At 46.0% G+C, this 23,238-nt stretch overlaps 1 protein-coding gene across 4 annotated transcripts in view; it reads left to right on the forward strand.

The window, feature by feature from the left end:
• The first annotated feature begins 9,875 nt into the window (after positions 1-9,875).
• MMP24 (matrix metallopeptidase 24) overlaps positions 9,876-23,238 on the forward strand; it is a 47,866-nt gene continuing 34,503 nt past the window's right edge. Inside the window, exons 1-4 of one of the 4 annotated variants that reach the window (XM_069807722.1) lie at positions 9,876-10,027; positions 12,140-12,288; positions 17,938-18,054; positions 20,094-20,398. In XM_069807722.1, coding sequence (XP_069663823.1) covers positions 9,929-10,027; positions 12,140-12,288; positions 17,938-18,054; positions 20,094-20,398 — 670 coding nt within the window. In that variant the 5' untranslated portion in view covers positions 9,876-9,928. Of the gene's footprint in view, positions 10,028-12,139; positions 12,300-12,462; positions 12,735-14,967; positions 15,277-17,937; positions 18,055-20,093; positions 20,399-23,238 lie in introns of those variants that run through there. The other 3 variants (XM_069807744.1, XM_069807737.1, XM_069807730.1) reach the window with 3 other exon arrangements.

The following is a 23,238-nucleotide window of genomic DNA, read 5'->3' on the forward strand; positions in this document are numbered from 1 at the left end:
CAAGCTATGGCAGAAGCGGCTGGCTGGGGTTGAGGGGCTGAGGCAAAGGTGGAAGCTGTTTAGAGGACAGAGTACTGGACAGTGATGTGGGAAACATGGTTATCCTTGCCCTACCTGTGACATAGTGCTAGGTAAGTCTCTTGTCCTGTGACCAAGTTTCCTCATCTGGGGGGGGAAGAGGTGGAGAGCATTTGCAAAGTCTCTGCTTTTAAAGGAAACTATGAGCAGTGCAGAAAGTCTACCTGAGCACTCAGTCAAAACTGTTTTCCAACCAAAGGCAGGGGCTGATGGCCATTCAGTATTTCAGTGTATTTCCCTGCCCCTCGGCTTGCTCTACTTCCTTAGCACTGCCCAGCAGAGAAAGATTTAGATACTGTTTGCCTGAGCTGCAGCTGTCTTCTTTATGTCCTACACCTGCAGGGAATCTTCTTGCACCACAGACTCAGCCACCTCTTCAAGCTTCTGGGCTTCAGTTGCAGTTTGTTGTTCAAACGCAGCTTTGAACACGCTGTCTGCAGTGACATCTGGCTTCCTCTTCGAGTCAGCATCACTACTGACCTGGGCAGCTTGGCACCTTCCCATACCAACTCAGGTTGGGAGTAGGCTTGGCCTTCATCCAAAGCTGCTTTCACTCTTCTGCATCACTCTGATTTCAGGGAGATCTTTCTGCTCTTGGGTGGAAGTAGGCAAGATGGTTTTTGAGGCTGCAGCAGCCACTCTGACAGGCAAGAAGTGTCGATTGCTCCTGCAGTTTGGGGGCATCCTTTAATTTGGCCAGGTGTTGCCAAAGCCTTTCCTGAAAGGTGACACCAGGTTGTGGCTCGCTGTCACCTGGACCAGCACTCATGCCCCTGCGTACCAAGGCTTCACAGAGGCCCAGGCCAGCATGCTGCTTCAGCCACGGGACAAGGGCAGAAGAGAAGGGCTTCCCTCAGGACTCTCCATGCTTGCACATGACCTTCCTGCCTGAGCCCACCCCAGCACCCTGTGCTAGCTCAGCTCCGAGATGGGCAGTCCTTTCCTCACAACACCCTGCCCATCAGCACAGCCCTCACCTCTTCTGTACTGATCACCTCCCCTCAGCACCGCACTGCTGAGAGATGTCCACAAACACCCCGCTTTGCCTACCTCTTCTTGCCTGAACATTTTCTCTGCCTCCAGCTTGAGCCTGATCAGATATTGCCTGTACTCATTGAACTCCTTCAAGAGTGCAAACCACCTATAGCGAGACGAGGGGAGAAATCACCCAAGCACTATCAAGCCAGCTACGCAGACCATCTTCCCCAAAACAGCCTGAACCCAGCAGGAGGGGAGCTGCTTCTCTGCACGCACTCTCTCTGCGCTCGGGGAACCCCACTTGGAGGGGACTGTTTCTATCAGCCTGACGTCCAAACCTGCTTTGCCACCACTGGTGATGTAACCCACTTTCTTCAGCCTCCAGATGTTGTCTTTGCGTTTGTGATACACCTGCAGATACAGGTCATGCAGGCTGATGTACTCTCTGTGCATTAGGCAACTGGAGGGATCTCCCAGGCCAAAATAGCATGAGGGCCAGTGAAGCTGTAAGAAAGATGTTCTAGTGTATGAATGGGGCAGAAGAGAGCAGCAGGGATGAACACGCTTCTGAGCTCCTCACACGCACAGGGTGGCATTTCCAAACCTCCAAGGTATAGACTAATTTCTGGCTTACTTCCCACCCAGAGGAAAGATCTCTCTACTTCTCCAGCAGAGAAGAAACCCTGTGCCTACATCATTTGTCTGTTGACTATCTACTGTTGCTGTAGGAATACAAGGAGCTGTTTACTGCCAGGGTTAGAGGGTTGTGCCCAGTGCTGCACCTCTTAGGAGCTAAGCTAAAATGTTGCCTACAGCCATGTCTTTTCCTCTGGCAATTCGCTCTGATTGCAAAACAGGATTGCAATCCCCAGAGATGCTAAGCTGTCCTTGTGGAAAGGTGAAGGTAGTTTGAAGACCTGACACCAACACTCTTCTCCATCCAGCTCTAGCCAGCCTGGAGTACTGCTATGGGCAAGTTCTCCTTTCTCTTGGCACCAAGGAACCAGGAGCTTCCCTCGACTCCCCAGCCCTGTCCAACTGAAGGGCTGCAGCTCCCACTGTAGAGCAGGTGGCCACAAGGACTCTGAATGACAGGGACCCTGTAAAAGAAGACAGCTTTTCTACCCCTTTCTACTTCCTTTACCTTTTCCCCCAGCTTTGCCCTGCTGAATACAGGCTTGGAGCTGGGCAGCAGAGAGATTTTGACCACAAGTGGGGTCAAAGGCATCTATAATTTTATGGTGTCGTCATCTATCTGCTTCTTTCTTGATCTAAACATCCCTGGAGTCAGTCTTGCTACAGTTACTTATCTATGATGCCAGATAATGGGAGGATTTCACAGAGGAGTTGGAGGGGCTGGGATGCTGGTGTTATCTCTATAGTCTAGGGGTATCCCTTCTTCTTCAGTGTGGGGGCTGTCCTTCTTGCAATGAGCTGGGGTCCTTTACTCATGCTTACTTCACCATGAATATGCAGTATACAATGTAAATATATCTTTTAAAAGTTCATACAATTTCATACTATAAAGACTAATTGGCACAATACTTAAGGAATGAGGTTTTTCCTAACAGTCTCTCCTTTTCTTTTGACTATCAGGGTCACACCACACTATTCATTAATTTAGTAGTTAATTGAGTTCATAAAGTAATACAACACTGTAAACACACATACATAATTACAAAGCGAAGTAAGATAGTGAATACTATCCTTTTAGCTATACCTAGGTCTGGGAGCCAAGAGGTTAACCACCCAAACAGATTTAGGGGAGAGCCCTGTCTTTCTTCATGTAATATTTTTAAATTAGTCTTTATCTTGTTTATATCAGTTTCATTTTTCTGGCCTTGATTTACATAAAACCAGCAGCTATCATTTAATAATGCACATACTCTGTCCTGTGCTGCTAATAGGTAGTCTAAGGCTAATTGATTCTGTATTAATGTTTGTGATAATAATTTGATTTCTCCCTGTAGGGCTATAATACTATTTGCAATTTCATTAATGGCTTTTTCTAAGTCTTGTGGCACATTTGCAATCACTCTTTCTAGTTTTGCAACTCCTAACCACGGGATAAAAGCTCTTACAAACTGGTGGAACGCAGTGCCACATTCTGTCAGAGGGTTGTAACGCTTTTTCTCATATATAGCAGTAGTTATGAGTTACAGAAGCAGAAGACATACTGGTGCTAACCTGTGTGGATGGTATTAATGCACTCAGAATACACTTTTCAGCTCAGGTTCCAGGTAAATACTTGAATGCCTTTTCTCCACATATCCAATATTGCCCTGGTAGCTGTGTAAATAGGGTACTATAATCTTCTAATAAATCTGAGTCATGTAAACTGTGTCCTGCAAAATAGTTAGCATGTGCCAGGTTTGGTTGTATAAATAAACCAGTAAGTTTTGGACCCAGATTAGATGACTCAGAGCAATCAGGATCCTATAGGCCCGTTGTATTGTCTTTGTGTGGCAAGGTTTTGGTAGCGGGGGGAGGGGCTACAGGGGTGGCTTCTGTAAGAAGCTGCTGGAAGCTTCCCCTGTGTCTGACAGAGCCAATACCAGCCAGCTCTGAGACAGACCCGCCGCCGGCCAAGGCCGAGCCAATCAGCAATAGTGGTAACGCCTCTGTGATAACATTTTTAAGAAGGAAAAAAAAGTTGGGACAGACGGAAATGGCAGCCAGAGAGAGGAGTGAGAACATGTAAGAGAACCAACCCTGCAGACACCAAGGTCAGTGAAGAAGGAGGGGGAGGAGATGCTCCAGGCGCCGGAGCAGAGATTCCCCTGCAGCCCATGGTGAAGACCATGGTGAGGCAGGCTGTCCCCCTGCAGTCCATGGAGGTCCACAGTGGAGCAGATATCCACCTGCAGTGCATGGAGGACCCCACGCCGGAGCAGGTGGGTTCCCGAAGGTGGCTGTGACCCCGTGGGAACCCCGCGCTGGAGCAGGCTCCTAGCAGGACCTGTGGACCCATGGAGAGAGGAGCCCATGGAGCAGATTTTCTGGCAGGACTTGTGACCCCGTGGGGGACCCACGCTGGAGCAGTGTGCTCCTGAAGGACTGCACACCGTGGAAAGGACCCATGCTGGAGCAGTTAGTGAAGAACTGCAGCCCATGGGAAGGACCCACGTTGGAGAAGTTCATGGAGGACCGTCTCCCGTGGGAGGGACCCCATGCTGGAGCAGGGGAAGAGTGTGATGAGTCCTCCCCCTGAGGAGGATGAAGTGGCAGAAAATAACGTGTGATGAAATGACCGTAAACCCCATTCCCTGTCCCCCTGTGCCGCTGGGGGGGGGGTTGGTAGAGAATCTGGGAGTGAAGTTGTGCCCGGGAAGAAGGGAGGGGTGGAGGGAAGGTGCTCTGAGATTTGGTTTTATTTCTCATTACCCTACTCTGGTTGATTTGTAATAAATTAAGTTAACTTGCCCCAAGCTGAGTCTGTTTTGCCTGTGATGGTAATTGGTGAGTGATCTCTCCTGTCCTTATCTCTACCCACAAGCTCTTTGTTATATTTTCTTTCTCTCCCCTGTCCAGCTGAGGAGGCGGAGTGATAGAACAGCTTTGGTGGGCACCTGGCATCCAGCCAGGGTCAACCCAGCACACCCATAGTGGAAACCAGAATTTTATAATTATCTTTAGTTTGATTATGGCTTCCTACAGAATATCCAGTTAATCTGTCTGTGAATATCCACATTGTCTTGGAGTCTGCAGGGCCTGATAAACTCCATCCAGGAACAAATCTACAGCATGTTGTCTTATTATAAATAGGTTTTATGTAAGGGCTTTTGGAAAATTTCCCTTTCACACTCTGTGGATGTAGTATATAGTAAGGTTTTGGAAGAACATATGAATACCAATTGCCTTTAGGCATAGGAATGGATCTATGGAACATTCCAGGCATGAGAATCCCCTTTCCATCTATATGGACCCAAGATGTGAATTATCCATTTCCATTAATGCTATTAATTTTAAAGATATATTGACATTTTCAATTCCCAGCCCTTACAAAGCAAGTATGCTTCTCAGTAGGTTTGGTCTCCAAGCAAATCCAGGGGTCTTCTTTCAAACTAGCGACAAACACTTCTCAGGCTTCTTCCTTTCTTTAGTGAAAATCTGGAACATATATGCCCATCCTTGTCCCACTGAGAATTCAATGGGACAGAAATCCAGGAGACTTGATTTCTGGTAGAGGATGGGCTTTTAGTGCATTTCCAACAGTCGGGCTTATTTGCCACTGCTGCAATAGTTTGGACTGTTGCTATGGCTGAATTATGGAATGAATATGTATAATCCATATTCCACCACAAGCTTATAAGAAGGGCTGTCATACCAAAATCTAGGCTTCCAAATCACTATTAACAGAAAAAACAAACAAGACATATATAGCAAAAATAATTATACCTTTAATTCTAAGTAAGGGTATGGTTCAGTCCATGTGCAATCCCCAAGAATCAGATTACTTTCCACTTTCCTGTTGTTGAATTCTTATGCAAGATCGGCAGTTTCACAGCCAATCCACTGGCTCTGTGTAAGTTCCCAGCTGCGGGTAAATCAGTCTCAGCAACGGTGAGATGTTCTCTCACTGGCAGGAGGGTTTCCTGGTTCCACTTCCAGACTGGCTGCAGCTGGGAGGGATGGATTCAAGTCAATTTTTCCTCCACCTTTACTGCTGAGAAAGGTTAGCAATAACAAAAATGGTCACTCCCACCAAGGAGGTAAGTTACTGTTTCTTTTGTGTACTTTTACCCAAACATTAATTCCCTAGATTGAAGGGGTGCAGAGCCCCTTCTAGAGGTACTGCTTGTATTAGCTGTGCCTGACTGTATTTTAGTAATTTCTGAACCTGTAAAATATACTGGGTCACATTTTCATTTCCTGCTAATAAAATTATATGAGTGGGTACATCAGTTCCAGGCTGTTGTATCAGTCTTTCAAATAGTATTTCACAGGGAGACAGTTTTGTTGTTTGTTGAGGTCTTAGTTAAATATTCATTAAGGATAAATGTAATGCGTGCAAGACACAGTTACCTATTTGGCTGCAGCATAAATTCCTGGTGTGAACTGATTTTTAGCACCGTCTGGGCTAGTGCAGCAGTCTCAAGATGCCCTAGATGGTGACGCATTTTTGCTAGGGGAATCGGGTACTGCTTCAGTAAAATAGGAAGGTTGTCCATACCTGCTTTCCATATTCTCTGGGAACCTTTGGTCACTTCATACCTTCTCCTAGAGCCAATTCCTTCAGCACTAACAGTCAAACATATCTTTTCAGGAGTGGACAACACCAGTTTGGACCATTGGTCTGTTTGTAAGCCTGGTGGTTCATACGGCTGTTGTGCTGCGGCTTTAGTGGCAGTATCTGTTAGACTATTTCTTATCTCTTCTTTTGTCCTTCTGCTGGTATGGGCTGGCTGATGAATGACAGCAAGTTTCTCTAGAATTGTATAGTTTTTAACAGTTCAGTAATTTGAGGAGCATCTGATCTTTTATTTCCACTAGAAGTATAAACCCACACAACTTCTGTAACTGCCCAGTAGCATGGCATACTCCAAATGCATATTGAGAATTAGTATAAATATTTACAGTCTTTTCTTTGGCCAGTTGACAGGCCTTTGTTAATGCAATTAATTCTGCTGCTTGTGCACTCAGCTTCAGAGTGAGTGGTGAAGTCTCCACTACTCCATTCATTGTAGTTATTGAATAACCCATAACACAGTTGCCATTCAGGTAATACGAGGACTTGTCTACAAATAATTCCAGACTGGGATCTAGAAATGGCATATATGTTAAATCTCCTCAAGCCTTTTCAGCTTCACAGGTTGTTATTACACAATCATGATATGGAGTTCCTTCCCCAGGTAAAGGGAGTAGAATAGCAGCATTCAGTGTATTACGCTGCTTAAGTGTTATGTTTTCCATTGTTAGGAGAATCAGCTCAGTGATGTATTTGCTGTGGTGACAATGCCTGCATAACTTGTACCATCGGAGGATGTCCAAGCACTAGTTTTTTTCACTCCTTTTAACTAGGAGTGCTGCAGCAGTGATTGCACAGATGCAGGCAATGGATCCTTGAGCTACCAGATCTGGCTGAGTTGAATAATAATGCAATTAGATGTTGTCATTCCCCAAAGGCTTTGAGTTAACATCCCTGAGGATAGGGGGGGATGTTTTTCTGGATTTTAATAAGGCTTTTGACACTGTCCCTCACAGCATCCTTCTGGACAAGTTGTCCAACTGTGAGATGAGCAGGTACACGGTGCACTGGGTGAAGAACTGGCTGAATGGCAGGGTCCAAAGGCTTGTAGAGAATGGAGCTACATCTGGCTGGCGACAGGTCACCAGCGTTGTTCCTCAGGGCTCAATCCTAGGGCCAGTTCTATTCAATATATTTATAATGATCTCGATGCAGGAGTTGAATGCACCATTAGCAAGTTGGCAGATGATACCAAACTGGGAGGTGCTGTTGACTCTCTTGAGGGACAAGAGGCCTTGCAGAGGGATCTAGATAGACAGGAGCATTGGGCAATCATTAATGGCATGAAATTTAAGAAGTCCAAACGTTGGATGCTCAGATGGAGTAACACCAGGCACAAGTATAAATTGGGAGAGGAGTGGCTGGAGAGCAGCCCTGCAGAAAGGGATCTGGGGGTGCTGGTTGACAGCAGGCTCAATATGTCAGCAGTGTGCCCTGGCAGCCAAGAGGGCAAAATACATCCTGGGGTGCATCAAGCACAGTATAACCAGCTGGTCAAAAGAGGTGATTGTTCCACTGCATTCAGCATTGGTGCAGCCTCACCTTGAGTACTGTGTACAGTTCTGGACTCCACAATTTAGGAAGGATGTGAAGGTCCTTGAATGCGTCCAGACTAGGGCAACAAAGCTGGTGATGGGGCTGGAAGGAACATCCCATGAGGATCGGCTAAGGACTCTGGGTTTGTCTAGTTTGGAGAAAAGGAGGCTGAGGGGTGACCTTATTGCTCTGTACAGCTTCCTGAGGAGGGCAAGTGGAGAGGGAGGTGCTGAGCTCTTCTCCCTGGCATCCAGTGACAGGATGCATGGGAATGGTTCAAAGCTGCATCAGAGAAAGTTCAGGCTGGACATTAGGAAGCATTTCTTTACTGAGGGGGTGGTCAAACACTGGAACACACTTCCTAGAGAGATAGTTGATGCCCCAAGCCTGTCAGTGTTTCAGAGGCATTTGGACAGTGTCCTTAATACCATGCTTTAACTTTTGGTCAGTCCTGAAGCAGGCAGTTGGACTACATGATTGTAGGTCCCTTCCAACTGAAAATGTTCTATTCTATTTTGTTCTAATTGTATGCAAAAAGCACTACAATTGCTCCAGTTCCCAAAGAGATGCAGTGTGATGGTGAATGGGATGGTCTGACAAAGTAGCAGTGTCGGGGAGAAGGAGGATTGCTACAGTAAGGCAGGGGGTAGAAATGGCAGCCTGAGCTCTTCTTGGGCAAAAAAACAAGAGGCCTGGCATCAGCAGTATTGAGGAGGGTGGGGAAGCTCTGCTGGCTTGTCTTGGCAAAGAGTTCCCCTCCAGCTTCTGCAGGCAGGGCAGGGAGGCTATCCTGAGCATAGCCACTGCTTCAGCAGCATGCAAGCTGAGCTGCAGTCAGCAGGGAAAAGCCCAGCACTGGCTGTTCATGCAGCAGAGCATGTTCATAAAGCTGCTTTGACAAAAAGACGAAATCCCTGTCCTGCATTCCTAAAAGCCAGTGTCCTCACTCTTTCTCTGGGGGAGCAGCAGCACTTTCTGGCCTGGGATTCCCAGGCACGGTGACTCCTCCAGCTCCAAGCATAGCACTGGTGCACTGACCCCCGTTGCACAGCTCAGATTTGCCAGCCAAACTGCCCTGTGCGCCAGGCTGGCTGTGGGTGCAGTGCTCCTGCATTCCCTTCCGAGCAGATATGAATTCAAACTTCTGGTGTCAGCATGGTTAAGCTTGTAACAGAGCAAAAGATTTGCCTGGTGGCAGAGTGTCTCCCCGTGCCCCAAATCCCTGATATAAAGAGTTTATTAAGCACATGTGAAAGTGCAGGCTGCTGACTGCTCTTTCAGACCCTCTGAACTAAACGAGGCTGGGCCAGGGGGGCTGCCATCCACAACCTCCTCCTCCTTCAACCTGTCACTACGAGGCATCATTTCTGGAGTGAAACGGAGAGAAACGGAGTGTGACAAAGCCCTCAGGTCTCTCTGAGGTAGCACAGAAAGTGATGTCTCCACCTGGGTGCACATCTCAAAAGCACATCACCTCCTTTCAGACCGGGATGGCTTCAGGGCAGGACCACTGGCCAACAACCTGCTAGCCCCACTTTTCCTCTTCTCCTCGGGCTCGTTATGAGGTGCATACAGCTGGCCTGCACCTGGGGCTTCTCCACACGGATCTGCTGAAGATCTTCAGGCTGCAGCCAAAGGCAACGCGAGACAGCCTGGGCAGGGAGCGGCACCTCTGAGAACAGGCAACAACCCTGTCGTGAGAGAAGAGGCCCGCAGAGAAAGCCCTCGGCCCTCCCGCATCTGCTCTGGTGCTGCGGCGGGGCCGGCGGCCGCTGCGAGCCCCTCCGCCTGCAGCCAGAGGCGGGTGCGTGGAAAAAAGCCCTGAGGGACGGCGACCCGCGGCTGCCGGTGCCCGGCTCTGAGCCCTTCCCGCGGAGGATGCGCGGCCAGGGCCCTCCCGCCAGATGGGCGCACCTCCCCAGGGCTGCACCGCCGTTCCTCCGCAGGGCAGCTGCGGGGCAGCCCCGGCCTGGCCCGCCGGAGGAAGAGGCGGTGCGGCGGCGGCCGCCTTCTACTTCCGGCTTCCCCGCGCAGCCGCAGCCCGCGGCGCTGGGCCGGAGCGCTGGGCTGGAGCCCCGCCGCGCTGCCATGGCGCCGAGGCGGCGCCGGGGCCTGGCCGCGGCGGGCTCCCTGCTGCCGCTGCTCTGCGCCCTGCTCCGCGCCGCCGCCGACACCAGCACCGGCCGGGTAGGTCTGGCAGCGGCAGCGGGAGCGGGCGCGGGGGGCCGGGCCCGGCCGGGCGGGCCGCTGAGGGGAGCGGGGCCGGGCGGCTCTGGGTCGGCGAGGCCGGTGGTGCCGCAGCCGGGACCGGGGTGCCGGGGACCCGGGAAGCCCGGGGACCGGTTGTGCGCTGTGTTGGCTCGGGGGCGGGCTGGAAAGCTGGGCGGGCAGCGGCTGCCCGGCTCCTCCGCGCCCGGCTCCAGCCCCGTCGCCGCGCTTGGGCGCTGCTGCCCGCCAGAAGCCTTCCCGCCTCTCCTGTAGGCCCTCGTCGTGCCCCCTCTCCGAAGCGGCCGGTCTCGGAGCTGCTGGGCTGGGCTCAGGTGTGCGGCCACAGTCGCTGGCAGCTCCTCTGCCAGTGCCTGGGCAGGTCAGGAACCGGCAGGCAAAGGCAGCCGCGTCCCTCCTGTGAGTGCTGGAGCAGCAGCCTCCCGGGAGGAGCTTCCCTTAGTGCCTGTGGTGTGGTGTCCCTTTCCCTCATCCGCTGCCGCGTCCGAGTCTGGCCGGGAGGGAGAGGGGATACATGAGGGTAGTCCCGCTCAGAGCTGGTTTGGTTAGTGTGCTCTGCCCTTGCTGCTCAAGGACACCTGAGTTTGGTCAGACCGGAGGTCCGCATGTTCCAGCAGTTGTTGGAGGTCAACGCTAGATGCCAAGGCAGTAGTAGCAAATGTCAAGTCTCCAAGCACTTTTGCAGCTTGGCTTTGCCTTGAGCCATTGGTGATGTCCGTGTTGAATAGCACTGTATGCCCAGTTACTTGGTGAATTTTAACATGCCTGGCCCAGATGCTGTCTTACACCTTCTTTCTCCTGCTTTGGAAGCAAGGCCTTTCTGTCGTCCCAATGGATTCTGGTATCTTCTCATTGCTACAAAGAAATGGGGATTGTTCTCCTTCTTGTGCTCCTCCTGACTTGAGCCCCTTTCCCACTGCTGTGTTATGCTAAGGGAAGACGTGCCTCTCCTCTTCCTTCTGGTCTGAGTGATCAGGCTGCCAATGTGAGAGCAGCACATGCAGATAATCAGTGCTTGTATGTTGAGGACTGTGTCCTGTGGGTCAGATGGATTGTCCTCGTGGCTGGAAAAAGCTTACGGGATATATGTTGATCTCATAGTAATCCTGATCTAAGTACTGAATCAGAGGGCTGGGGTATTGGCCAGAAGAAGGAAGCACTGGGGTGTGTGCAGGAAGTTACGGTGAAGAGTTTCTGAAAGCCAGCCTTCGTTCAGGTTCTTTTGGCATTTGCACTTAGTGGTGAATTAATATTCCTTTTTCTTGTGGTATCAAAGTGAGGGGGGGAAGAGAGGGGAGGAAAAAAAAATCGTGAATTAATGGGTGGTTTTGAAAATGTTGTCTTTAGCATTTGACAAGTTTGACATGTGGCTTTATCTAAGGCTGCATCTTGGGGTGGAGGTGGGGAAAAGGAACAAAGCTGCTTGAGGAGAGTTGGCTATTTTCCTGTTCTGACAATTTGCTAGATATCTGCTATTAGTAGAGGAAAAGTCCATCTAACCAGAGTCCCTGCAAACTTTCTGAGTGTGTTTTTTTTGGGAGTGGTGTTTTTTGGTTTGGGGGGTTTTTTTTTTGAAAGAAATACTCTTGTGCTTAGTGCAAGCGTAAAGCTGAATCTGTGTTTGGGGGGATTGCCCAGGCGTGTTACGCTGTTTGCTTGGAGTGGTGGTCCAGAGGCAGCAGTAGGTGGTGGGCAGTGTGTTATTGGGAGCACGTTGCTGTGGGGACTGAGAAATCTCATGATGGCAAGGTGACAGGGTGCATAGGAGGTCTTTGGAACAAGGACAGAGCTTCTTGGGAATTTCTGGTGCTCCAAAGACTTAAGTCTTCTCCAATTAATCTGTAGGGATGACGGCCATTTTTGATTGGTAGGTCTGCATTGTCCTGTTAGGACAGGTGATATTAAGCTGGGTCTTCAGCCCTTCACAGGGATCAGATGGTATTGCCAAACCTAACCAAAAAAAGAGAGGTGGTTGAATTTTTTGGGGTAGTTTGTCACTTTTGAGGAAATGTTCTGATCTGTTAAGTTGAAAACTTACCGTGACATCTTACCATCTGTTTCTTTCTTTTTCAGGGTTGGTTAAAAACTTACGGCTACTTACTTCCATCTGACAGCCAAATGTCTGCCTTGCAGTCGGGAAAAGCTGTGCAGTCCGCAGTTGCCACTATGCAGCAGTTTTATGGGATCCCAGTAACAGGAGTTTTGGACCAGACAACTATTGAGTAAGATTAACGTAGGCTAATTTTGTCTTTCCCTTTCTTAATGCATTGTCATATTACCTGGGTAATTATTCCAGCTACAAGAAGCCCTCAAAAGGGATAGATTTGACTGACTCAGCCAGAGAAGTCTTGATTTATGAAAAGGTCTCCCTAATGAAAAAATGTAGACAACTCCACCTTTTCTTTTTTCCAACAGTACTGTTTGCGAGTGTGAGGAGAAGCTCTTGTCATTCTTTGTATATAGATCCCCGTTGCTGGTGCGCAGGCAAAGTGTGAATCCCATGAGCTTCTGAAAATGGGGAACATCAAGGGTTTAATTTGTTTCCATTTCTGTTTGGATTTAGGTGAAAATCTGGCTCCAGAAATGGCTTCTAATGTATTTCTTCAATTAATTGGAGTTGTGGATCTCCATAGATGCTATTTGTGAAGCTCTATAGTTCCAAGTTGAAGTGAGTTGTTATAGTCTGATGATGATAGTCAAGACTACTTAGCTGTTGATAGTTGCCATTTGTTGGATGTTAGATGTTCTCTGTTGAATGTTGACCATGTGTTATTTGTTGTTTGTGATTGGTGTCTTGATAGCACAGAAGCATTGGTCTAAATAACCTAGGCTGAAGGGACTTTGTTCTTTGAAGGCTGTTGCCTTTAGTCTGCTCTTCAGTGTGTACTGTGAAGTGTGGTGTGGAAGTGGTGTTTGTTGCTGCTACCATACTGGCTTCCTGTTGTCTGATTGCCTGGATGTTGTGTATTGGCTGAATCTGTCTGCTGTTGGTCTGGACTAGGAGGGCATCTGTTGACTAAAGCAGAATGCTGATAAGGTCTTACTAACGCTTTCTGGAGGAAAGAAGCATCTTATGGTGAGCAAAAAAAGAAAGCACAAATAATAGAACTTGCTTAGGCCCTGCCTGAGAGTTTTCCCTTGACCTTTCCTTATTGCAGTAGTAGACCCTTTTAGAGTGTGCTCTGCTTAGTTCTTCATCTCTCCTGTTGCGGCACTCTGCTGGCAAAAGGGACACAGTAGCACAAAAGAAGGGGGCACAAAGTAACCAAATAGTGTGAAGAAGAAAGGGGTTTGGCTGTATGCCTTCCAGACTACAAGAAGAGGGAGAAACAGACCAGACTACAAGAAGAGGGAGAAACAGAAAAAATTAGTGAATTAGGCAGGAGGGGATCATCCTGGACTGGGAGTGCCTCTCCAGTGAGTGTAACACTCTCCCCTTGTTCGCCATTGGGGGATAGAAAATCCTGTTTGTTTGTTTTTCAAATGAGTTGAAAATTAAATGCTTTTTAAAGGTGGAAATTTTCCATCTGAGATTTCTTTGCCATTAATAACACAGTTTGTAAGTGAATGCTGAAGAAGAGCCAGAGAGCAAAGTTGTGTATGTCCAGTTGGTGTGTAGAAGCTTGCAGCTGGTATGCGTATGAGTTGGAAGGGAGTGGGGAAAGAAGGGGCTATGATATTGGGGTGCTAGTTTGGAAAGTTAGGGAGCTGCTTTGCTGCCCTGTGGGTGGCAGGGCAAGGGAGCAAACTGCATGTGGGAGTCCCTGCTTTAGTAAGTAACAGTATTTTTCTGGAGGAAAGGAAGGTGTTGCCCATGTTTTACTGAGTTTATGTATGGGCAGGGGTTGATTGGTGCATGAACACCCCAAGCCCGATGGGTGAAATACCTAGATGGTTCCCTCTTCTGAAACTTGAGTCTCCAAAGGCTTGAAACCTCAGCTGCAACCAAACGCGAGTGTGCTTTGCAGGCATGTTTGGTTTCTCTACCTCCATCTGTCCTAAATCAGTATCTCCATAAGTTGTATGGCAGGGTGGAGTAGGAGCACACACCTAGAAATTACGTGAAAGGAAAAGGAGGTCCTAATTGCTGTTAGCAGTGAGCCTGTGTTTTGAGATGGAGGGGCATGTCTGGCTGGACCTTGTTGGGCTGTCACTTCCTCAGACCTGGTTGTGGAAGCTGAGCAAAAGGAGAAGAGCTGGCAAGGCAGGCTGGCTCTGAGACCTCTGAATTTCTCAGGTGTTTGCTAAGCTGTTATTTCAGTCTGTGTTATGAATTTTGAGGTTGCAGTTATGATTTTTTCTGTCACTTCTGTCAGTGTCATAAGCTCTGTCCCTTTAAAGTGACTTTAGAATCAGTCAGAGTGTGAAGTTATTATTTTCTGTGGTTTCTTTGTTAGGCAACAAATTCTGCATATTCTGTTTACACTTATTATGGAAGTGTAAAGTTTTTCTTCTCCTTCCCCACAGGACCCCAAATCCCGAGCTTGTTCTTTCCTCCAAGAGTGGCACCCAACTGTGTGAAAGCTACCATGCAGGCACTGCCAATGGGACTGTGAAATGGGAAGGAACACCACCATTGGTGTTGTTTACTGGTACCCGAAAGGAAGGCAGGGTGGGGGTCCGTTCAGCAGAGGGGCTGTCTTGAGGTAGCAGGTTGAGGATATGTAGTTTCCTATAAGGATGGCAGGGGAGAATACATAAAATGGCCTTCTTGTACCCTGCAATTGACAGTACCTCAGCAAACTTTGTGTCTGCAGCTAGTGGGTTGGATTGTAATTTTGCTTAGCAGCTAGGCAAGGATATTGACTTGGGAGCATGCCAGGAGAGGAGGCATGCTAGTGCCTAACAAAAGTGGTGACTGTTGTGTTTGTTGTAATCAATCGCATGGCCCTGGAGGGAACCAAGAAATAATCTTACTTGTGTAGGAAGTGTCTTGTGTGTCTTGTGCTTTGTCTTGAGCCTGTTGTGTAGGTCTCACCTTGGGATGCACGACACAGCTGTTTAAAGATACCACTTCCACCAGTCTCAATAGGTGATTGAGAGTGACAGCTTCCTCTACTTAAGAGAGCCCTGTGGAGGGCTTAGAGCCTGAACTGGGGAAAGCAGTCATATCTGGACGAAAGCAGAATGTCACTGCTTTTGGAAATTACCTGTTTTCTGCATGCCAAGCAGCTGGAGGAATGCAATAGTCTAGGCACAAACAGTGCCAAGTAAGAATTTTGATGATGCAGTGTTATTGGTGCCCCCATGTAAAAAAAAAAAAAAAGTGGGGGAGGGAGAGGGGGGAAGCAACTGTAAGTATCTGAATCCTGCTTCAAGTAATCGTCTTTTGTTGTGGTTTCTGATGTGATGTGTTTTTATGAATCCCCTGGAAGGCAGAAAGGGTTATCCAAACTGCTCAGTAGAGAATGGCTGTCAAAAAGCTCAGCTAAAGATGATCCATGGCAGCAAGCTACAGCTTAGTGATTATTTTGCCATAGATCCGCCCTGCTGAGAAAAAATGGCTGGACCTGTACCCTGGCCCATGTGATGAGACTAGGGCCCATATGTCTAGGAAGTAAGTTGAATCGGGGAACTGATCCAGATAAACATTCTCAGCTTGACATTAGCACAGGCTGTTGACAACTTGCGTACTGCCTAGCTCTAACCCAGTAGTTGGACTTTTTTACTAGGTGTGTTTCAGAAAGTGTGTAGCTGAGCTCTGGAACAAACTGTGGTAGAATATGGGGGTTCAGACAGGCCTGAGTGTAATGGGGTTGAAAGAGGAGTTGGGCAGTCATGCGTAGCTGAAGTGTATTGACAGCTCTGCAAATGCTGATACCTTGGGAGCTTTGGCTCAAGGAGCCCTTAAAGCCCAGGGTACCAGTATTGCAGCTTGCTTCTGGAACAGCACCATGTCCTGCCCTGTGTCCGTGTGTTGCAATGGATCTGGCACAGGAGCAGGGAATTTGACTATCTTTGAGGGAATTAGCTTTTGGTTGGGTCTCTGCACAGTTCTGATTGGCTTTGATAGCATAGGACTAATCCGTATGGGGGCTGATTTCCTGCAGCCTGCTCGGCATAGGGCAGGTGTTGGGAAGGGGCAGCCAGTGTTCATACATGAAACAGACGTTGAGGTGTGAGGGACACGGCAATGTATCGCTAGTGTGTCAGCATAGCTAGCACTGTCCTGGAAGGTCCTGGTGACTTGTCCTACACATCCATGTTGGTTTGATAACACTCCCCTGTTACCTTTTTGTCTTCTAGATGATACTAGTAAAGATAAAACAGAAAGTCATTTTCTGACTGTAATCAGGGCCTGATGATGGCGATGTTCAGAATACTGGAGTTCTTATGAAGTTCAAGAGATGAAAACCTAATTCACACTACGGTTTGTGTAAGGTTATGCTAAAAACTCTGTACCATATCATATGACTGGAATTTAAAAAAAAAATACTCAGGAAATACCTAGGACAATACAAGCTACAGTAAGCCTAACATCTCTCTAGCAAAGTGGTAGAAGCAATGCAAAAGAGCACAAATAAAGGACACTTGGAAAAACACAGTGTATTGAGGTTGAATTAATATGGCATTTCTAAAAGCAAACCTTAGATGTACCGCTTTTCTTTGAAGGTGGCAGCAGTTGTGTGGGCAAGACAGATCTGATTTCCACAGGTTGCTTAGATTTCGGAAAGACATACCATACTGATAAATGTAAGGTAATGTAAGTGGGGAAGATCTGTGCTAGCTTTCTATACACAGCTGGAGTTCTTGTCGGTACAGTACAATATGTGTAACAACTCACATTTGCTCTGTTCTTGGTGGGGAGAAGATGACAGATGACTGCACTGGAATTTGTAAGCACCCATAGTTTTTACAGTGATGGGCAGATTTGTTCCTCCAAAAGCCACTTCTGATTTCTCTGGAGTGTGCCCACACCAGCAAGCAGGATAGAATTCTGGGGTACAGTCTATTTCTCCTTGTCATAGAATCATTTCGGTTGGAAGGGACCTCTTGAGATAATCTACTCCAACCCCCTGCTCAAACAGGGACAGCCAGAGCAGGTTGCCCAGGACCATGTCCAGTTAGGTTTTGAATACCTCCAAGGATGGAGACTCTACCACTTCTCTGGGCAACCTGTGCCAGCGTTTGACCACCCTCAAGCTGGTGCAAGAAATAAGCAAAAGGTCTGTTAAGGCTGGAGGTAAAGGAGGTAGGGGAGGAGACCTGACTTCTCTGATGCATGGATGCCCATGCAAGAAACAGCATCCTTTGCTCTTCCAGTTCACCTGGCCATAGAGGCAAGCGTTTCCTACATCATGAGTGACATCAAAAGAGTCAAGGGTTATGGGGAGGACCTAACAGAATTTGGTGACTGTGACCCAGAGATTGGAGTGATCTGTACGGATTCTTACAGGTGAAAGCCTTAGTTGTTATCTGAGAGGGTTGTGTTTGCACTTGTTCAGTCTTATCTAGTGAGTTATGAATTGGAGGGTTTTTTACTGGCACAGGAACACTTTTAACAAATGGAGAGTGGATAGAGTAGGTGATAGGAGAGTTTGATCCCAGTACACACGAACATGCAATTTTGATCTGGGTCTTTTTTGTGGCATTATCGTCATTAAGCTCTTGTCAAGCGGAAGGCTACCTGATCGGATATCTGTGTTTCTAAAAGGAAAAATAAAATCTTTTTGGTGTGCTGAGGTGTGTGGATTGTCAGCAGAATTGGGGTATATGGCTCTGTGCAAAGAGGGTAAACCCAAGATAGGGAAGACTGAGCCCTTCTTGGTGTCTGCATTGGCTATCCCTCAGAGGTCTTCCAATCACCCCGAGTTCTTTTGAATCTCTTTTCCAAAGTCTGTTAGCTTGCTTTTCCTTTCCTGCCGTTCCAGGTGGATGAAGAAGCCTCGATGTGGAGTTCCAGATCATCCCCACCTACGCCATAGCCGGAGGAAAAAGCGGTATGCTCTAACTGGACAAAAGTGGAGGCAGAAGCATATAACCTACAGGTATAGCCCCCCCCCTGCCCCTTTTTGTTTGGGGAAAAAAATGTTCTGTGCTTGTTTGGTATGCAAATTTTGTAACTATTTTTAAAAACTGGATTTTTCCTGTAATGCCTAGTTGAGGCTTTCATTCTCAGAACATGGTGGAGAGGAATACTTTCAGAGCACTGGAGTAACTGAAGAGTCTATTCTCAATTAGAAAATAACTGATCGGTAAAGACACCTAAATCCCAGCCATCAGTTGTGTAATTTTGGCAGGAAAATCCTAGTAAGCCCTTTTCTGTTCCCGTAGAAATCTAAGGCTCTAGCCCTTAGATCATGTGTTGTCTTTAACAAACCATTAAAGCAGAAGGAACATCATTGTATAAAGGTGTGATGCTTTCTCCCTCTCCTGATATGCAACATTTTAGTGAATATTTTTGCAGAGGTTTTACTTTTGCTTATGTAGTAGAACTCTTGCTTTTGTCCAGACTTAGGCCTACTGAGCCAATATGCTGAAGTGGGCTACAGGTGTCAAATGAGTGTTACATAGTGACCGTTGTTTCCCAGAGATGTTTTGTTTGAGTCATTCAGGCCCTTAACTTTTGAAAGGCAATTGCCAAATGATGCCAATGGAAGTTTCTGGCAATAAGAATGTCACTTCAAAATAAAATTAAACCCCTCCCTAGTTGAAAGTTTAGCTTTTTCATTTTTTTGGAGGGGGAAGGGAGGTTGCAGAGGAGTAAAAATTAGGAATGTAGACATTGAGGAGTGAGCAAGGCTAAGACAGAAAGAAAGTCTGTGGAGAAGAGGTAGGGATATGAGTGACCAGCATGGGGAAGGTGCCAGAATGTGTAGGAGGAGATAGGATAGTGTGAAGGGAAAGAGAATCAGGGGCTGGAGCACTCTGTTGCTTCTGCCAAGAGCTCTGAGAAAGGAGGAGGAGGATTCTTCAAGTAATAGTGAGGGACTGCAGAGACTGGGAAGAGGGACTAGTTCTGGGGACTAGTTCAAAGCTTCCACCAATAATGATTCCTTTAACTCAAATTGTAAAGGGACACCTTCTGTATGTGAAGATCTGAGAGTCAGATCCTGCTTTTAACCTTTTCTGGACCTTAGGGAAAACTGGTATATAATCATATAAATAAAACTTATTAAGCGTATGCATAACCACAGGAAGCAGGTTGACAGATGGCTTCACTTCTGCCACTGTCAAGCTAGTATTTGTTTAACTTTCCAATTTCGGTATTTGTAGTGTACCATTCAAGTGATAGATATCTTGTTTTACCACTGAAGGTATTACAGTGCCTTTCATCTGTCAATCATTGCATTAAATTGAGCCAGTTTTATTAAAGAGTGAAAGTTTTTTCCATGACATAGATATTTCATATTCCCCAAGCCAAGTTTAATAGGTCTTGAGTCTATTATATGCACACACAAAAACCACACCATGAACAGCACTAAGCTTAAGTTTGCAATTATGGGAAATTTATGTGCAGTTAAACTCCCCCTCCACCATAAACTCTGTATCATCAGCTGTCATGGACTGGGTTGTACAAAACTGGCAGGTCCATCACTCCTTTGAGCTCTGAAGTATTCTGAGTAGTCCTGAGAATGAAGCTGCTTATGTAAGTAAGGTTGTACCATTTACTGAAAGGTGTGTTTGTCAAAAAGAATTTTAGTAGTCGAGTTTTTTTGTACACTGGATTCCATTTTAGCATGATAATTTCAGACAAAATCTGAAGTGATTTGCATTTTTAAACTAAGTTACTTAGCTGTCTACCCCAGGATTTGAAAGGTTGTCAGGTTTTTAGGAAGCAATGCAAGGTCAACCAAAGTATTGGGAAGATTCTTATTAATAAATGTAGACTTCAGATCAGGGCTGTGGTTTTGTTGGTAAGTTTATTTGTAACAGCAAAACTTTGCGTGCACAAGGTAGTGTCTGCAAAAAATAAAGACCTTTTGGAAATGGAAACTGTGTAGAGGTGGCTTTGTATGGGAATTATAATAAGAAGTCTCAAGTGTATTCTGCAAATTTAAACAACGCTTCTTTCTCATTCACACAGTGTACACAACTATACCCCCAAGGTTGGAGAGATTGATACAAGGAGAGCCATTCGTCAGGCATTTGATGTTTGGCAGAGAGTGACACCACTTACCTTTGAAGAGGTCCCTTACCATGAAATTAAAAATGACAGAAAGGAGGCAGATATTATGATATTTTTTGCTTCTGGTTTCCATGGAGACAGTTCTCCTTTTGATGGAGAAGGTGGATTCCTAGCTCACGCTTACTTTCCTGGACCAGGAATAGGAGGCGATACTCACTTCGATTCAGATGAGCCATGGACCCTGGGAAATTCTAATCATGATGGTAAGAGCGTAGGCTGTTTTTCAAAACAAGGATAAGTTGAATGTAGACACATTGACAGGCTTTCAACTAGAAAGTATTTGGTTAGTGGAGCTTTTACCTCCTGTACAATAGTTCAAATGTTTTCTAAAGCATGTATCTTAAATGGGTAAATAATTTTATTAGTAAGTTTGTGACTGCATGCCTCTGTGCACATGTGTGAATGTTGAGGAGTGAACAGAAGTGTGTGTCTGCTGGCTTTTTACCTCTCAAGATTTGGACCATGGTTGCTACAGAAACCATGGGTTTGGAAGGGAAAAGGTGGACAAGAGTGTGTTGAAATGTAAACTCTGTATCTCATGGAATACTTAACAAGGGCAATTAGAGTTAGTTGTAATGATAATAGAAAGTTAAGAGTGTGAAGACATTTGAATGTGAAGCCATTTTGATCTATATTTGTTTTCCCACAGTCTGAGTATGGTCATAATTCTTCCCATCAGAGGTTGGGACTGGCTGATTTGTTAAGGAAGGCTGATGATTAGGACAACTGTTTTTGTGATATTAAGCAATAAAGAAATTTTGCATCTTTCTAGCTTTATCTTACTCTCTAATGGTAATGAGCACTTTCTGATCTATTTTCAAACCTTTGATTGAGGATATAGTGATGACTTGTAAAAAGTTTAAGTTGGAAACCCAGAATTTTATAGTGACCTCATAAAATATCACTCCAATTTCCACAGTCTTAGTGATTTGAGAAGGTCAGTGTGTCTAAACCTTTAGGGATTCAAAATCATGTTTTGAAACATTTTAGAAGGATTAGAAGTTTACTTGGAATGTAAATGTAACTTGATTTTTAAACTGTATAAAAAACAAAGTGGCACTGTTGTGGCCATGACTAAGGACATATGCAGAGGTGATGTCTTTCATTAGACCAAACAGTATTGTTTGAAAAGGAGAAAAGCTTTCAGGCATGCAAGCCACCTTCAGGCCTGACCTAAAAGTGACAGCTTCCTTTCAGAATGGAATGCAAATTGAGAAAATCCTCAGAGTTTTGAGTCTGTATCTCTTGGAACATCTTTGGAAGGAAATGGAGCTGGCAAGTGAAATGTGGGAATGCTAATTTGTAGGAAAGTAGAAACGATATACCTGTCTTCTCAGGGAAAGAGGAGTAATGTTTCCTGGCATGTTTAAATGACTAGATTAGATGTAGGCAGAGAAAGAAAGAGGTTATAGGCTGTGGGGTGTGGAGGGTGGAGAGTATGGGAGGTTATGGTGTGGCAGAGAAGCACAGTCTTGCTATCTTGAAATGTTAGGAATTTTTATTGCTAGGTTTGTGGCTGGAGGGCAGTTTATAGGTTTCCCTTGAGGATCAGAATTGACAATCAGAGACTGAGTGATTACCTTGAGTGAGAGCTGCTTTTGCAGCAGTTAGGTGTGTTTGTGCTTTTTCACTGGTCTGTGTGAGTTCAGTCTGGTCTTAGTAGTAGCTATTTGATCTCAACTATGGGGTGTGAGGGTGGCTTATGTGCTGCTTCCCAGCTAAGCCCATGTATGAGACCTGGGAGTGCTGGTGTCTGGGATAGAAGGCCCTTAGGGGAAGGGGGAAAGGAAGGTTTTGACAAGTTGTACTTGTTCTTTTCTTTTTTCTTTTTCCACACAAAGCTTCCTTCTGATGATAAGCTTAGCAACGTTGGGAGACAGCATAAAGACTGGCAGGGATGGCTCTGAGGAAAAATTTCTGCTGGGTATGATGTTCTAACATAGATTATCACTTTTTTGAGGTTTTTTTTATGTGTAGTTTTTAGGATGGTGTTTGAGAGCAATGTATACAATGAGTAGAGGGGTCTCTGTTTTTATAAAAGCTATTTCTTATGCAGTATCCATGTGGCTCTTTCAAAAACATGATATATTGCTCTGGTGTGTTGAGCGACTGTCATGAGTAGTGTCCTCAAAGTGCACGTAATTGGTATTTGAGGGGCTAGTGTGCACGTGAAAATTGATAGAGGAGTTGAGATTACCATTCTGGAGTATAAATGTCATTTGTGTGTTTGTTTTCAAATAACCATGCCACCCAGTCTATGTGGCACGGTTATTTGAAAACTCTCTTAAAGTCACCAGTGAGGATGTTGAGAATGGTGGGGTCATATCTGTCCCTTCCACCTGGGGGAAGCATTGATGATAGAAAAGGAATTTCATGTGTTGAGGAGGACAGGGGTAAGCCTGTAGTCAGAACATTATAGATGTGAGTGTTAAATATGAGGAATTTGGTTTTGCCTGTGTTCTTAGCCTTGGTATACAAATGTGAAAATGTCCTGTCTCCTCACTGGATGATCCAGGCCTTTTTAGGAGGGTTTTTCCTTCTGTTTCACTATTTCTTGTCATTGGACCTCTCACTAGGTCCAGATTCTCACCTCTGATATGTTTTACTTGAAATGCTGTTAGCAGGTCTTAAAGAGTTTCTTCTTGGTCAGAGGTTTCCTGCACTGTGATCAGTTTACTGCCTTTTTTTCATTGGAAATAAGGTGTTAGTGAGGACAATATTGTCTTTTTAACAGGAAGTATTTCTTCAAACATGGTCATGCTTGTCCTTATGATATATATTTTGGGGCAGTGGGGTTGTTCAGTCTGGAACTGAAGAAGTCTCTCAGTGAAAGAATAAAAATACCCAACCAGTAGATCAGTAGCAAAGCTCTCATTCAGATGCAAAAAAGGAACTGTTTTGGCCATTCAGCATCCATTCAATGATAATAGAAATTTTAAAATAACCATGAAGTAACAACAGTATCTTTATATCAATATGCAAAATATCACTATGTAAAACATCCCATTGCTGACAAGAATGTGTATTAGTTGAAGGGAAAATT

Source organism: Haliaeetus albicilla, chromosome 2 (genome assembly GCF_947461875.1).
Source record: "Haliaeetus albicilla chromosome 2, bHalAlb1.1, whole genome shotgun sequence".
Lineage (NCBI taxonomy): Eukaryota > Metazoa > Chordata > Aves > Accipitriformes > Accipitridae > Haliaeetus > Haliaeetus albicilla.